This window comes from Pleurodeles waltl, chromosome 10 (genome assembly GCF_031143425.1).
Source record: "Pleurodeles waltl isolate 20211129_DDA chromosome 10, aPleWal1.hap1.20221129, whole genome shotgun sequence".
Lineage (NCBI taxonomy): Eukaryota > Metazoa > Chordata > Amphibia > Caudata > Salamandridae > Pleurodeles > Pleurodeles waltl.
In genome coordinates, this window is record NC_090449.1 from 893226791 (window position 1) to 893243302 (window position 16512).

General features: G+C 49.4%; 1 protein-coding gene across 5 annotated transcripts in view; it reads left to right on the forward strand.

The window, feature by feature from the left end:
• The window catches only part of ANKIB1 (ankyrin repeat and IBR domain containing 1), a 379415-nt gene that overhangs the window by 246272 nt on the left and 116631 nt on the right, over positions 1–16512 (forward strand). For all 5 annotated transcript variants that reach the window (XM_069211633.1, XM_069211632.1, XM_069211636.1 and 2 more), the window contains exon 14: positions 6547–6613. In XM_069211633.1, coding sequence (XP_069067734.1) covers positions 6547–6613 — 67 coding nt within the window. The remainder of the gene's footprint in view (positions 1–6546; positions 6614–16512) is intronic.

A 16512-nucleotide genomic window follows, 5' to 3' on the forward strand; every position in this document is an offset into this window, starting at 1 on the left:
AACATATTTTATTGTGGTTTCAATCAGTCATTTGGCAGATAGTTAAAATACCATACAGTGCAACATATAACAATCTAGTTATCCAATGCCTAACTTCTACCGGATCTTTGGAACCCTATTGTTAGAAATCCTGATATTGCAGTTATTCCCTTCACATCCCTCCCGTCACCCACCCCTGCTGCCCCTCCTCCCTAGGTGAGCCCTAAGATGTGCTGTAATAATCTCAGTGGAACTGGACATGCCATGGTCAGATGTGGCCCTATTCTCGACATGTTTGGTAGTATGCAACTCACCTATCTTGCTTATCTCCCCCGGTTCAATAATCATAAGGGAACCGCCAGTAGTCAGAACTTAATTATGTCCTTATTGCCTATTAATCAATGAGTCGGTCAGGGGGTCGGTCCAGCCGGGGTTTCCGCTCCGAAGGCTTCAAGCACCATCTCCCAGCCCTGAGACACTTCAGGAGGTCTTATTCCTCTCTTGGCCTCCCGATAGAGAATATTTCCCTTGCAACTAGCCCATTTAGTCAACTCTCTTTTCCATTGGGATATCTCGGCCCTACTGGGTTCTTCCAGGACATTGGGATTTCACTTTTTGCCAGTGTATAGGCCAGGTCCTGAAACTTGTTAGTAACCTTATGTTTGGCTGTATGTAGAAACCATCCCAACAGACAGTGACCCATTGTGCAGGGACTATCCCTTCCTATGGCTCGTGCCACAATCTGGCTCACCTCTGCCCAGTATGCCTCCAACCTGGGGCAGTCCCAGAACATATGTTTAAATTCCACCCCTACCAGACCACATCTTGGACAACCCACACTCTCCGTTCCAAAGTACTTATTGATCCGTCCAGGTGTAAAGTACGCCTGATGAAGTACATAAAAGTTTATAAGCTTGAATCTGGCATTACGTGTCATTTTAGGGAATCCCCCCAGAATGCGCTCCCAGTCTTCATCAGTAATATCAGCGCCCAGATCTCTCTCCCATGCCAGTTTAAGTTGGGTCAGAGGAGAGGTCTTGTCAGCCGGAATCCTGCAGTAGAGGTTTGACACTGCTTTATATTTTCTGGAAGACAACGCCAGATACGTACAGGCTACCTGTGCAGGAGGTTCCCCCATTCCTTCTCGCCAGTGCCTACGAATACTGGCCGCTAGTGACCCATGTAACAAGAAATGTCCCCTCAGGAGCTCAAATTCTGCTCTGAGAGCCTCAAAGGGTATCATTGTCCCTTCATTAAATAATGTTACCACTGTCAGGATTCCGGCCTCTACCCAAGTCTGGAGTCCACTTTAGGCACCTTGATGGGGTAAGGCCCGCAGTGACAGCAGAGGGAGCTCTGGCGAGTATGGGGCCCTTATTTTGATTTTGTGTAGGAAGCCTTTCCAGCATTGGAAATCAAGATTTTTAGTTCTGGGGAGTCCTGCTTCCCGTCTCCCGAGCCTCTCAGCAATACCTCGAATAACCTAGACCCCGGTGGGGTGAATGCCTTCACTCTCGCCCCTAGCTCTACTCTACTTGCAATCCATTTTGCCAGCCACTGGAGTTGTGCTGCTAGATAATAAGCTTCGCAGTCGGGGACCGCCAGTCCTCCATCCGTGGAGTGCTTCTGGAGCTTGGTCAAAGCTACTCTCCTCCGCCCATCCCCTCACAAGAACGCCACCGCCATAGTTTCCAGCTCCTTAAATGTGGCCTTGGGTATCCATATTGGCAGTACTGTAAAATGGTACAATAGTCGTGGTAGCACTATCATTTTAAGAATCGTTACTCTCCCTGCTAAAGATAGTGGCAAGGTTTGCCAAAAAGCCATACTGGACCTTGGGGATCGTAGGGAGCTCCCAATATTACCTTCTAGGGTATGCTGTGGGTCGTGATAGATCTTGCCTCCCATGTTTGGGAGACAGCTTGGAACCCATCTGACCAAACCCAGCCCCAGCAGGGGCATCACGGAGGGCCCCAAAGGAAAAATACAGTTTTATCCCAGTTCACTCCAGACCAGAGTGTCCCCCGAACTGAGACAGCATCTGCTGCACCGGGGTAGATCTCTGTGTATATCCTCCAAAAATATCAGCAGATCATCTGCGTAGAGGGCTATCTGATGCCTCCTGCCATTATTCCTGGACCACTCCCCCAGCTCGCGCTGCGGCCACTATTGGTTCCATTGCCAAGGCGAATAGCAACGGCGACAGGGGGCATCCCTGTCTAGTACCCCGCTCGACCATATAGCTTCTAGTTATTGTCCGCCCAGTGCGTACTGTAGCTGTAGGTTTGGTATACAACAGTCTTACCCAGGCGATATATTCGGACCCTAATTCGAGCCGGGACATCACAGTGTAAAGGAACTCCCATTCTAGACTGTCAAAGGCTTTTTCTGTGTCCACCGCTAGGACCCCAGGAATTGTGCCATCAGGGCTCTGATCTCTAATGACTGCCAGTAATCTGCGAACATTATCCGCTGTGTTTCGCCCAGGAATAAATCCCGCCTGATCTGGCTGTATTAGTGTTGACATATATGGAAGGAGCCTAGTGGCCAAAGTCTTACTGAGGATCTTATAGTCCAGGTTCAACATGGATAATGGTCTGTATGCCCCAGTTTCCATTGTGTTTTTACCTGTTTTTAACAAGGGTATTATTATCGCTTCTCACGCTGCTGTTGGTAACACTCACTGCTCTTTAGCGGTCCTATATAAATTCTCCAACCTTGGAACCAGTAAATCTACGTGGGTGGCATAAAATTGAACAGGTAGACCGTCCGTCCCCGGCGTCTTCCCTCTAGATAAATCCCCTATGGCTCTCCTAAGTTCTGGCTGCATAATGGCCCCTCCCAACAGCACCGTAATCTCTGGAGGGAGCAACCCGAGATGCAACTCGGATAAATAATTCTCAGTAGAGTCCCTGATATAACGGAGTTTACTTTTATACAGGTGTTCGTAGTAAGTCACAAAATGTGAGTTGATTTGCTCCTGCCTATATATATGGTCCCCTTGCTCTGTTGCCATGTCCAATATGGCTGGGTTCCTATGAGTTTGTGATACCACCCATGCCAGCATTCGACCCGCCTTGTCTCTCTCTCCATGCGCTTGTGTAAGGTAGTTTCTGTAATCAAAGCATCGGAGACGCTCTACACAGTCTGCTACTGTTGCTCTAAGCTCCAAAATAGTATTTTGTAGGTGTGAGTTTTCGGGTCTGTTTTTCTCGGCCTCTCTTAGCTTATCTTCTGCCAGCTCAGTATCCCTGAGAAGAATCCTACGGACTCCCACTGCTCCCGCTATGCATCTCCCCCTCACCACCACCTTAAAAGCGTCCCATTCAGTCAGGGGACTATTAGTTGAGGCCTCATTGTCCTCAAAGAATTGAGTGATATGTTGTTGCAGTTCCCCTTGGAAGTGCGCATCATCTAATATTTCTGATTTCAGTTTCCAAGTGGGGATGCGAGATGGGGGTGAGCCCCACCGCAGTGATAACAAGAAGGGGTTGTGGTCGGAGAGAGTGCGGGCTAAGTATTCCGCATTGTATCTATGTGGAAAGACATCTGGCGTGCAGAAAAACACATCTAGTCTGACATGCAACTCATGCAAGTGGGAGAAATACGAGTAGTCCCTATCATCAGGGTGTAACCTTAGCCAGGCATCAACCAGCCCCCAGTTAGTTTGCCAGGATGAAAATTGTCATGCCACCCTCATTAATGGGGAATCATGCAATGGCGGTGTGAACGGTCTATAGTGGGGTCCACCACACAGTTAAGTCGCCCCCCAGTACCAAGGGGCATTGTAGATACAGGGCTAATAGGCCTGATATGCGTGTGAGAAATTCACTTTGGTCTGAGTTGGGTGCATAGACATTAACCAATGCTAACTCTCTGCCCTCTAATCGTCCCCGAATTGCCACAAATCGGCCCTCTGGGTCTATGAGGCTATCTAACGTTTGGGATGGGGCCCCTGCTCTTATCCATATTAGTGTTCCCCTCGTGAATGCTGAATATGAAGTGTAATATGCTTGGCCTCTCCATCGCTTTTGTAGTGCTTTCCCTTCTGCTTGAGTTAGGGTGTGTTTCTTGGAGCATTGCTATCTGAATCCCCCTCCGCTGTAAGTAAGAAAATACCTTATATCTCTTGGCCATTGTGTGCAGTCCCCTTATATTCCACATGAGGAATTTGTATGAATCCAACAAAGCCATACCAGTGTTTCTCTCCCCCATCTAGTTATGCCCCAATCTGTACCACCAATCATATCACATGTCTCTACGATCCCACAGTCCTGCTCCAGTTTCTTTGTGATTTCCCTTTGTAGCTCACCTATCCCCATTAACTGACCCCAACAAGTAACATCCCAACTCCCCATCCCCAGGACAAAAGTTTGAACGTCTCTCATCCAAACTTAATAAGTGGTTCAACTAGTCTATCGAAACAGGGGGGGCTCCTAGTTCGTACAAGGAGTGTATCACAACCCCAACCCCCACTCCCAGAATACAAGATTCTCAGGGGTTTGTGGACCCAATCTTCTTTTAACTGATGCAGCTCTCCACCCCGGAGCCAGCCAGTGTTTCCATGCTGTCAGTCGCAGTTGTACCAGTCGCAATGGTTTTCCATATCCGATCTATCTTTTCCTGTGTGAGTCCAGCAATGAGCCCCTCAAATGATACAGTCCGATGTGCCCGGTGTCACTTCTGGGCCTGTCTCGTCTGATGTGTGTGACACTTCCGATTCTTGCTCTTAATCTGATTGTTCCAGTTCTTCCTGTATCCGCGCATAAGATCCAGGGTCGGAGCCGCTCAGAGAAGCAGCCGCTTCCATTGCCTTTTGCCTTTCCTTCTGCATCTCTGTGTGGGAAGGGCTACCTACTTTACGGGCCTTACTGTGCCTGCTTCTCCTTTGTGGTTCTGTGCGCGGGCTCCCTGTCAACCGCTTACTTTCCGCTGGTGTTTGTGTATCAATTCACTGCCAAACTTCTGCTGTGTTAAAAAACTGTATTCCGTCCTTAGCCACCACTCTCAGTTTTGCAGGGAACAACATCCCGTATTGGGCCCCCAATCTGCGCAGTTTTTGTTTAGCGTCTCTGAAAGAGGCTCTTTGTTTCTGCACGTCTCGGGAGAAATCAGGGAAGATACGAATCACATGATTGTCCAAGGTGCTAGCTCCTTTTTTCCTACTTTGACCCAACAAGTAGTCTCTGTCCCTATAGTGGAGTAGTCCAGCTATTATTGGTCTTGGGGTGGCCCCCGGTGGAGGGGGGCGAGCCGGAACCCTATGTGCTCTTTCAATCTCAAAGAAGGGAGATAGTCCATCCTCAGCTACCTCCTCCTTCAGCCAGCGCTCGAGGAACTCCACCAGGCCAGACTTTTCAGTACGTTCAGGCAGGCCAATCACGTGGATATTATTTTGCCGTGATCTGTTTCCCGCGTCTTCAGCTCGCAGTTCCAATTCTCAAATTCGCTTCTCCATTTGCTGCGCAATCTTGGTTGTGTCTTTAACTTCTGGCTGAAGCTCTTCCATCTGTCTATCCGTAGTGGCTACCTTTTCGGCCAGGCGGCGGTGGTCGTCTCCGAGTACAGTGAGGTCCGTGGCCAGAGCGTAAATTTTCCCTTCTAGTGCCACCTGGGAGGCTGTTATGGGCTGCAACACACCCTGGAGGGCGGGGTCTCTGCGTTTCTCCTCGGGAGGTATTTTGGGTGCCTCTCAGGTCAGCCATTTCCTCCGTGGCTGTTCCACTTTTTTGTCCCGCTTCCCTTTTTCGACCAGATTTACCCAGCTTATGAGACAACTTCCTTGTTTTATTTTTTTATTTTTCCCTCTTTTTTTTTTTTCCCTTGACTTTGGGGGTGGACCTGGCCTCTCCTTTTTCGATGTGTGCTTTCTGTGCTTCCAATTTTAAAATCTGCGCTGCTTTTGCAATTTTACTACTGCACCATTCCTTATCCCTGTCTGGGGCGTCAAAAGGAACAGCCTGCGCTTTTCGTTATCCCACTTTATTGGTCGGGGTGCTCCAGGTGTCTTCTCCCCTTCCCTCCTGGTCTCTCTTGTGTATTAGACTGAGCAAAGACCATTCTTGAAATGAGCACCATGTTATGGTTCTCTCAGACTGGAAACGTAGGTGTCGTCTTACACTACAAAAGTTCCGACCAGGGTCAAAAAATCTATTTGTTCTGTCGCTTGAGCCATTAATGTTTTCTCATTAATGCAGTCATTTACAATAATATGCATGCTAAATGTTTACAATACTGATGATAATATTAATTTATGATCAGCAGTGCATTGTAAACAAATCTACTTCTAGGTGCCCATAAACACACAAGAGGACAATGTGTTTCAAACTGGATTTCCCCACAACCAGCAGATTTGAACTTTTTGTTGAACATCGGGCGTGAAATACATGTCTAGCAGAGTAAATTTTGGTAGATTTGTTCAAATAGAGGACTTCTAATATATATATATATATATTCTGGCACCAAATGTGAAAATTATGTATCAAGGCATCTGACCACCAGCAACGTTCTATTTTTGTTTTATACTAAACACCAGGAGTTAACGTTGTCCTATTTGTTTTATTTTAGTTAGAACAACGTCTTCTTAAAACAGCCAAAGAAAAGATGGAGCAGCTGAGCAGAGCTCTTAGCGGAAGTAAGTAAAGCTTTCCTACCTTGTTATTGTTTACAACAGTTTTTGAAGTCATTAAATTGTTAAAGGTCAAGCTAAGGGGCTGATTACGAGTTTGGCGGAGCGGTGTTCCCAATGTGGTGGACGTCACCATGCTGGCGACCTCTCCACTGGCCCCATTTATGACTTTCCCTCTGGGCTGATTGTCAAAAAACATTTTTTTTGCAGGTTAGAACAGTAGGGAAAATGCAGCAGCGTTATCGCCAGCTCATAATAGAGCCGGCAGCAATGCTGCCACCTGCAGGGGGCACCAACACCCTTGAAATGCACACTGTCTACACAGCAGACAGTGCGCATTTAGAGGGTGCTGGGTAGGGGGACCCCTGAACTGCCCATGCCACAGGAATGGGCAGTTCAGGGGTCCCCCGTGGCCTCCTGCACTTGTTCTCCGCCACTCTTTTCATGGTTGAACCGTCATCAAAAGGCTTGAGGAGAACAAGGTTGTAATAAGCAGGGCAGAGCTGATTTCAGCGCCGCAGTGGATGATTCCAATCTGCACCACCATCAGCCCCCAGGATCACTGATTCTGGCAGGGAAGGTGGGAGGTTGACCGCCACAGCCTCTGTAGTCCGACAGTCAGTGTGAGTCTGGCGGTGTGTTGACCACCAGAATTGTAATAAGCCCCTAAATGTTCTGCCCCTTCCATATTGTTTCAATGACTGATGCACAGGTACTAATTTTTCTTCAGGGAAAAACTGAAACCTCTTCAGTTAATATTAGGTTTATTACACAGACCAATCCTTCAGAAAACTAGAGTAACAGAGCTGACTATGGATCCACTAGTCACTGTAGGAAAGTACCATCTTGCCTGGCATGTTACCCCCATATTTCACTGTATATATGTTGTTTTAGTGTATGTGTCACTGGGACCCTGCCAGCCAGGGCTCTAGTGCTCATAAGTGTGCCCTGTATGTGTTCCCTGTGTGATGACTAACTGTCTCACTGAGGCTCTGCTAACCAGAACCTCAGTGGTTATGCTCTCTCTGCTTTCTAAATTGTCACTAACAGGCTAGTGACCAATTTCACCAATTCACATTGGCATACTGGAACACCCTTATAATTCCCTAGTATATGGTACTGAGGTACCCAGGGTATGGGCTGCAGCATTTCTTTTGCCACCCATAGGGAGCTCTGACAATTCTTACACAGGCCTGCCACTGCAGCCTGAGTGAAATAACGTCCACGTTATTTCACAGCCATTTACCACTGCACTTAAGTAACTTATAAGTCACCTATATGTCTAACCTTTACCTAGTAAAGGTTGGGTGCTAAGTTACTTAGTGTGTGGGCACCCTGGCACTAGCCAAGGTGCCCCCACATTGTTCAGGGCAAATTCCCCTGACTTTGTGAGTGCGGGGACACCATTACACGCGTGCACTGGACATAGGTCACTACCTATGTACAGCGTCACAATGGTAACTCCGAACATGGCCATGTAACATGTCTAAGATCATGGAATTGTCATCCCAATGCCATTCTAGCATTGCAGAGACAATTCCATGATCCCCCGAGTCTCTAGCACAGACCCGGGTACTGCCAAACTACCTTTCCCGGGGTTTCACTGCAGCTGCTGCTGCTGCCAACCCTTCAGACAGGTTTCTGCCCTCCTGGGGTCCAGCCAGGCCTGGCCCATGAAGGCAGAACAAAGGACTTCCTCAGAGAGAGGGTTTCTGATGGATACAACTACCTGTGGATTCCTCACCTAATGAATACCCCCATTGCGTCAGCACTCGACGGAAATCTTCTTCCTAGCTTTTGCACGTCGACGACGTGCCGATGTCAGTTCCCTTTTTTCCGTGCCATTCGAAACGGTTATCTTCGAGGGAGCTACTGTTGCTGTTCGACAGTTACAGTGTGTTTTTTGGATCAATTTTTTCTTTGAGACTACAATGTCGCAGAGAAAGTCAGGATTCAAGCCCTGCCGTGAGTGTGGGGGCAAAATGTCGGTAACGGACCCACATTCTGACTGTTTGTGGTGCCTTAGTTCCGCTCATGATGTTGACAAGTGCGATTCTTGTCAACATATGAATCCTAAGGCCCTGAAAGAGCGCGAGGCCAAGCTTTTTCTGGCGAAGTCGAAAAAGAAGGAAAAGAGACATCATCGAAAATCCTCGTCACCGAAGTCTCATCGGCGTCATCGGGACTCCCGGCGTCGTCGAGAATCACGGCGTCGGTCGAGTAGGGAGAGGTCTCAGTCGAGGTCACCATCAACTCGACGTCGGAAGACTTGGGAAGTCAGTCCCACTGTCACTCCCCAGCTGTCGACGCCGTTGCCTACTCCAGCTTCACCGACTTCGGCCGTGTCATGGGGCCAACCACCTTCAGTGTTTGAGGTTCCGCAGCCTCAGATGTTTTCTCCGTCTTCGCAGACGTCGAGACCGGCGTCGGTGTCGCATTCGAACCAGGCACCCCAGTACCCGGCTTTCCCGGCTCCTGGAGCTGATAGTACCGCATTTTTAAATGCGATGTTTTCCATCTTCCAACAGATGGCTCCAGGTGGTGGACCGGCTGATCCTTCGGGCCCTTTGGCTTTCAACATGGGTGCTCCGGCTCCGCTGCGACCAGCACCCTTTATGCCCTTTCTCCCCTAGGGGAACGTGGGCTCGGCGCCGGTATCGGCTCCGGTGGCTCCTGAGACTTCGGCTCTGACAGCTTCGGCTCAGGCGGCTTCGATGTTTCAGCCGGTGACGCTGTCTAAACCTCCTACGACTCCGAGGCAGCCTTCGCTCCATTAGGTTCCTCGTTCGGCGCCGAAGAGGCCTATGGCGTCTGTAGACCCGGCGTCGGATGGATCCGAGGATCGGCGTCATTCTTCGATGTCCGCTGACGCCATGTCGATGCCGAGAATAGAAGAGAGGCTACACTCCAGGAGGCTTGCTCTCCGCCTCCTTGAAGAGCAGGAGTACCAGAGACAAAACCTGGAGGAAATAGAGATTGAGGACTCTCGTGAGGGTCTCCATGGGCTGGACACGGCTAGTGGCCTAGATACCTCCCCCGAATGGGACTTGTCATCTTGTGGGGAGTACACAGAAGAGGCGGCCACTTTTCATTCTGTTATCAGGAAGGCAGCTGGCTTCCTGGACCTCCCTTTGCGGTGACTGAAGCCAAGCAGAATTTGTTGACAGAGGTGTTGCACCCTGCCTCTACATCGGCAGAACCACTTTTGCCATTCAGTGAAGCGCTACTGGACCCTATAATGGAAGTCTGGAAGAAGCCGGTGTCTTCTTCAGCTGTCAATAGATCTGTGGCTAGGAGGTATCGGGTTGCACCGGCTGACCCAGGTTTTCTTACCAGGCATCCAACACCTGAAAGCTTGGTGGTCCAGGCTTCCTGCTCGGCAAGGTCTGCTCCTGGGTCTTTTCCAGCTGTGCCCTCGGATAGAGACTCCAAGAAGGTGGACATGGCATCCAAAAAGGTGTTCTCTTCATGTAGCATGGCGTTGAAGTCCACCAATGCTACATGTATTTTAGGAAGGTACATTTATGCCCTGATGGACGAAATTGCATCAACGCATACGGAGGTTCCTCAAGGGCTATTAAGTCTGGTATCGGACGCTCAGGCAGCTGCAACTCAGGTTATCCAATCTGAGTTGGATACAACTGACTCGGTTGCTGGAGCAATGGGCACTGCTGTAGTTACGAGGAGGCAGGCTTGGCTTCGTAACTCAGGATTTTCCTCGGATGTGCAGTCGACCCTACTGGACCTTCCTTTTGATGGGGACAAGCTCTTTGGTGCCAAGGCGGATTTGACCTAAGAAAGGTTCAAAGAGAGCAGGGCCACGGCCAAGTCGCTAGGCTTGCAAGCCACTTCTTCTACTTCCTCCAGATTTTTTAGGAGGTTTCGAGGATTTGGTCATGGCTCCTCCTCCTCCTCCTTTCGAGGGAAATTCCAGCAACCTACCTCTGCTCTCTCCTATAGATCTTTTAGAGGGAGGGGTAGGGTCCGCACCAGGGGAGCCACTCAGCAGCACTCTGCCTCTTCCTCTGGAGGGGTGCAGCAGGGAAAGCAGCCTTAGGCTTCCACCAATTCCCACTCACTCCACTCCTGTAGGGGGGAGGTTACTGAATTTTCTCCACAAGTGGGAGGTCATAACTTCAGACTCCTGGGTTACCAGCATTGTGAGAAACGGCTATACCCTTCCCTTTCGGGAGTTTCCGCCCCCCCATCCCGCCCCGCCCATCTTATTGTTCAGAAGAGCACCTCCTGTTGTTAGAACAGGAGGTTCAAGTCCTCCTTTCAAAGGGCGCAGTGGAGTTGGTCCCAGAGCAGGAAAGGGGTCAAGGTTGTTATTCAAGGTACTTCCTGATTCCCAAGAAGGATGGTCGGTTGAGACCAATCCTGGACCTAAGGATCTTGAATTGGTTCCTCAAACAGGAAAAGTTCAAGATGATGACCCTAGCTCAGGTGCTTTTGGCGCTGAACAATGGAGATTGGATGGTGTCTGTCGACTTGCAGGATGCTTACTTTCATATCCCGATACTCAAGTCGCACAGGAAGTATCTCCGGTTTGTGGTGGGGTCGCAGCACTATCAGTTTGCGGTCCTCCCGTTTGGTCTTACTTCAGCACCTCGAGTCTTCACGAAGGTGATGTCGGTGGTTGCAGCAGAGTTCAGAAGGAAGGGGATAGCAGTATTTCCTTATCTAGACGACTGGTTAATAAAAGCCAGGTCTCGGGAGCTCGTGTTGCATCACCTGCAGTCGACAACCCAGTTGTTGTTCGACCTGGGCTTTTCGGTGAACGTGCCCAAATCTCACCTAGAGCCCTCTCAGCGCCTCCTGTTCATAGGGGCAGTACTGGACACAACCTTGAATCAAGCCTTTCCTCCGTCTCAGCGGGTTCAGGACGTTCAGGCGTTGGTTCCAATGTTTCAAAGTGGAGCGGTCATTCTAGTCCTCAAGGTCCTACGTCTGCTCGGTCTGTTTGCTTCTTGCATACTGTTGGTCACGCATGCTCGCTGGCACATAAGGGCTCTTCAGTGGTGCCTCCGAAGGCAGTGGTCTCAGCACAAAGGGGATCTGGAAGGCTCGGTGAGAATCTCCAGAGATGCTGCCATGGATTTGAAATGGTGGATTGCGGACGGCAATCTTTCCCGAGGAAGGCCGTTCTCACAAGCTCCGCCTGTGGCTACAGTAATAACGGATGCTTCCACTCTAGGGTGGGGAGCTCATCTGGGGGACCTGGAGATCAAGGGGCTTTGGTCTCCAGTGGAACAGGTGTTTCATATCAATCTGTTGGAGTTGCGGGCTGTACGTCTGGCTCTCAAGGCCTTCCTCCCATCCCTTTGCGGTCAGTCGGTTCAGGTCCTGACGGACAACACTACCGCGATGTGGTATAAAAACAAACAGGGAGGGGTAGGGTCGTACCTTCTCTGCAGAGAAGCTCTTCGGCTATGGTCCTGAGCAAAGGACCATCAGATTGGCTTGGTAGCAAATCATCTGGCCGGAGTCTTGAACGTACGCGCGGACAGTCTGTCGCCATTTCTCGGCTGATCACGAGTGGCGTCTCCATCCAGATCAAGTCCGGCTAATCTTCCAGATGTGGGGGTTTCGTCTGATAGATCTGTTTGCCACCCGGGAGAACTCGCACTGCCCGTTATTCTGCAGCCTCCAGTATCCGGTGCAAGGAGCTTTAGGGGACGCGTTTCAGATAACCTGGTGCGACCAGTTGCTTTACGCGTTTTCTCCCATACCCTTGATTCCTCGAGGGTTGAGGAAAATTCGCCAAGACCGGGCCCAAGTCATCTTAATAGCTCCGGATTGGCCAAGGAGGGTATGGTACTCGGACCTTCTCCAACTCTCACTGTGCCCTCCGCTCCGTCTCCCTCTCAGGGCAGATCTCCTCTCGCAGTCGCAGGGGCAGGTTTTACACCCCCACCTCCAGAGCCTGCACCTTCATGCCTGGAGATTGAACGGGGCAACCTGAGTTCCTTTTCTCTCCCGCCTGATGTAGTGGATGTTATCTTAGCAGCCAGGCGACACTCCACTAAATCTATCTACGCTAATAGGTGGTCTAAATTTGTGGTTTGGTGTGGAGAGAGGCAGATTGATCCCTTAAGTGCTCATTTGTCAGATGTCTTATCTTTTGCTTTGTCTTTAGCACAGAGGGGTTGTGCAGTAGCTACTGTTAAGGGTTACTTGTCTGCCCTGTCAGCCTTTATTTGTCTTCCAGACCAGCCTTCTTTGTTTAAATCTCCAATAGTGCTTAGATTCTTGAAGGGCCTTATGAATAAATTCCCTCCATCTCCTTTTGTTATGCCTCAATGGGATTTGACCTTGGTTTTAACTTTCCTTATGGGGTCCCCTTTTGAGCCTATGCATTCTTGCCCCATAAGATTATTAGTTCTTAAAACGGTTTTCCTGGTTGCAATTACCTCTGCAAGGAGAGTGAGTGAGTTGCAGGCTCTATCTGTAAAACCCCCTTATACATCTTTTTATGGGGATAAGGTGGTGTTGAGGACCAAGGCTGCTTTCCTTCCGAAGGTTGTTTCACCCTTTCATTTGGCCCAGTCAATTACTCTATCCACGTTTTATTCTCCGCCTCATCCTTCAAAGGAAGAAGAGAGACTCCACCGCTTGGACCCAAAGAGGGCGCTAAGCTTTTATATAGACAGAACAAAGGATTTCAGGCTGGAGGATCAGCTTTTCATCGGATACGTGGGAAAGAGAAGAGGAAAGGCAGTCCACAAGAGAACACTCTCCAGGTGGGTTGTTCTTTGCATTAAAATGTGTTACTCTTTAGCAAAGAAGGAACCCCCTGATGGTATAAGAGCTCATTCCACTAGAGCTAAGTCAGCCTCTTCGGCCTTGGCTATGGGTGTTCCTGTGGTCGACATCTGCAAGGCCGCAACTTGGTCATCTGATCATACTTTTGCGAAGCATTACTGCTTGGACTCTGAGGTCAGAAGGGATGGCCATTTTGCACGGTCGGTGCAGCAGGATTTCTTGGTTTGACCAGTCAGGCACCCTCCATCGAGTGCGGTACTGCTTTGGGACTCTATTCATTAGGTGAGGAATCCACAGGTAGTTGTATCCATCAGAAGAACGAGTTACTTACCTTCGGTAACGACTTTTCTGGTGGATACATTAGCTACCTGTGGATTCCTCACGGTCCCACCCGCCACCCCGTTGCCTGCCTGGTCTAACCAAGTAGTTCTTGAGTCTGCTCCTCTTGGTTTTGAGAAATTGTATATATTCTGTACATATGTTCATATTTATATATATATTGTCCATATAATTATATATTTGTTTAAAAAAAAAAAAAAGGACTGAATTCTCAGAATGATGTGTTTGTTTGGAATATCATTAAATATTTCTATTGTTCTTTCATCTCAATGGCCTATTATTCTCAGGCACGTAAAAAATGTTGGTACTGACGTCGGCACGTCGGCGAGGACGTCTTATTGCCTGTATGACGTCAGACGGCGTCGCGTGGGCAACTGTGACGTCCTCGTCGACATGCAGAAGCTAGGAAGAAGATTTCCGTCGAGTGCTGGTGCAATGGGGATATTCATTAGGTGAGGAATCCACAGGTAGCTAATGTATCCACCAGAAAAGTCGTTACCGAAGGTAATTAACTCGGTCGTTACACCCTCTCCCTTTGGAAAAAGGTGTCAGGGCTGGGGAGGAGTAGCCTCCCACAGCCTCTGGAAATGCTTTGATGGGCACAGATGGTGCCCTTCTCTGCATAAGCCAGTCTACACCGGTTCAGGGATCCCCCAGCCCTGCTCTGGCACGCAACTGGACAAAGGAAAGGGGAGTGACCACTCCCCTGACCTGCACCTCCCAGGGGAGGTGCCCAGAGCACCTCCAGTGTGCTCCAGACCTCTGCCATCTTGGAAACAGAGGTGCTGCTGGCACACTGGACTGCTCTGAGTGGCCAGTGCCAGCAGGTGACGTCAGAGACTCCTTCTGATAGGCTCTTACCTGTGTTGCTAGCCTATCCTCCTTCCTAAGTAGCCAAACCTCCTTTTCTGGCTATTTAGGGTCTCTGCCTTGGGGAATTCTTTACATAACGAATGCAAGAGCTCATCAGAGTTCCTCTGCATCTCTCTCTTCACCTTCTGCCAAAGGATGGACCACTGACTGCTCATGACGCCTGCAAAACCGTAACAAAGTAGCAAAGACGACTACTGCAACCTTGTATCGCTGATCCTGCCGCCTTCTCGACTGTTTTCCTGGTGGTGCATGCTCTGGGGGTAGCCTGCCTCCTCTCTGCACTAGGAGCTCTGAAGAAATCTCCCGTGGGTCGACGGAATCTTCCCCCTGCAACCGCAGGCAACAAAAGACTGCATCACCGGTCCTCTGGCTCCCCTCTCAGCACGACGAGCGTGGTCCCTGGAACTCAGCAACTCTGTCCAAGTGACTCCCACAGTCCAGTGACTCTTCAGTCCAAGTTTGGTGGAGGTAAGTCCTTGCCTCCCCACGCTAGACTGCATTGCTGGGTACCGCGTGATTTGCAGCTGCTCCGGCTCCTGCGCATTCTTCCAGGATTTACTGTGTGCACAGCCAAGCCTCGGTCCCCCACACACTCTAACCTGCAGTGCACAGCTTCCTAAGTTGTCCTCCGGCGTCGTGGGACTCCCTTTTGTGTCTTCGAGTGAGCTCCGGTTCACCCCTTTTCGTAGTGCCTGTTCCGTCACTTCTGCGGGTGCTGCCTGCTTCTGTGAGGGCTCCCTGACTTGCTGGGCGCCCCCTCTGTCTCCTCATCCAAGTGGCGACATCCTGGTCCTTCCTGGGCCACAGCAGCATCCAAAAACCCTAACCGCGACCCTTGCAGCTAGCAAGGCTTGTTTACGGTCTTTCTGCGTGGGAACACCTCTGCAAGCTTCTTCACGACGTGGGACATCCATCCTCCAAAGGGGAAGTTTCTAGCCCTCTTCGTTCTTGCAGAATCCACAGCTTCTACCATCCGGTGGCAGCTCCTTTGCACCCTCAGCTGGCATTTCCTGGGCATCTGCCCAATCTCGACTTTGTCGCGACTCTTGGACTTGGTCCCCTTGTTCCACAGGTACTCTTGTCCGGAAATCCACTTTGGTTGCATTGCTGGTGTTGGTCTTCCTTGCAGAATTCCCCTACTTCTGTGCTCTCTGGGGAATATAGGTGCACTTTACACCTACTTTTCAGGGTCTTGGGGTGGGCTATTTTTCTAACCCTCCCTGTTTTCTTACAGTCCCAGCGACCCTCTACAAGCTCACATAGGTTTGGGGTCCATACGTTATTCGCATTCCACTTTTGGAGTATATGGTTTGTGTTGCCCCTATACCTATGTGCTCCTATTGCAATCTACTGTAACTTTACATTGCTTGCATTACTTCCTTTTGCTATTACTGCATATTTTTGGTATTTTGTACATATATCTTGTGTATATTTGGCATCCTCATACTTAGGGTACTCACTGAGATACTTTTGGCATATTGTCATAAAAATAAAGTACCTTTATTTTTAGTATATCTGTGTATTGTGTTTTCTTATGATATTGTGCATATGACACCAGTGGTATAGTAGGAGCTTTGCATGTCTCCTAGTTCAGCCTAAGCTGCTCTGCTATAGCTACATTCTATCAGCCTAAGCTGCTAGAAACACCTCTTCTACACTAATAAGAGATAACTGGACCTGGTACAGAGTGTAAGTACCCCTTGTTACCCACTACAAGCCAGGCCAGCCTCCTACAGTCATTATCACCAGACGTTACACTCTGGGTTCAAAAGTACGGCATCAGGTGCTTTGTTAACCTACCACAGGTGGATCCAAATCTCCCCAAAGTTTCTAAGTTTTGATCTTGTTTTTCTTCTGTTTTATGAGATTTTGGGGATCCAGGTTACAATCAGATACTGTTTTTTAAACTCTATTGTTCCTATCACAAC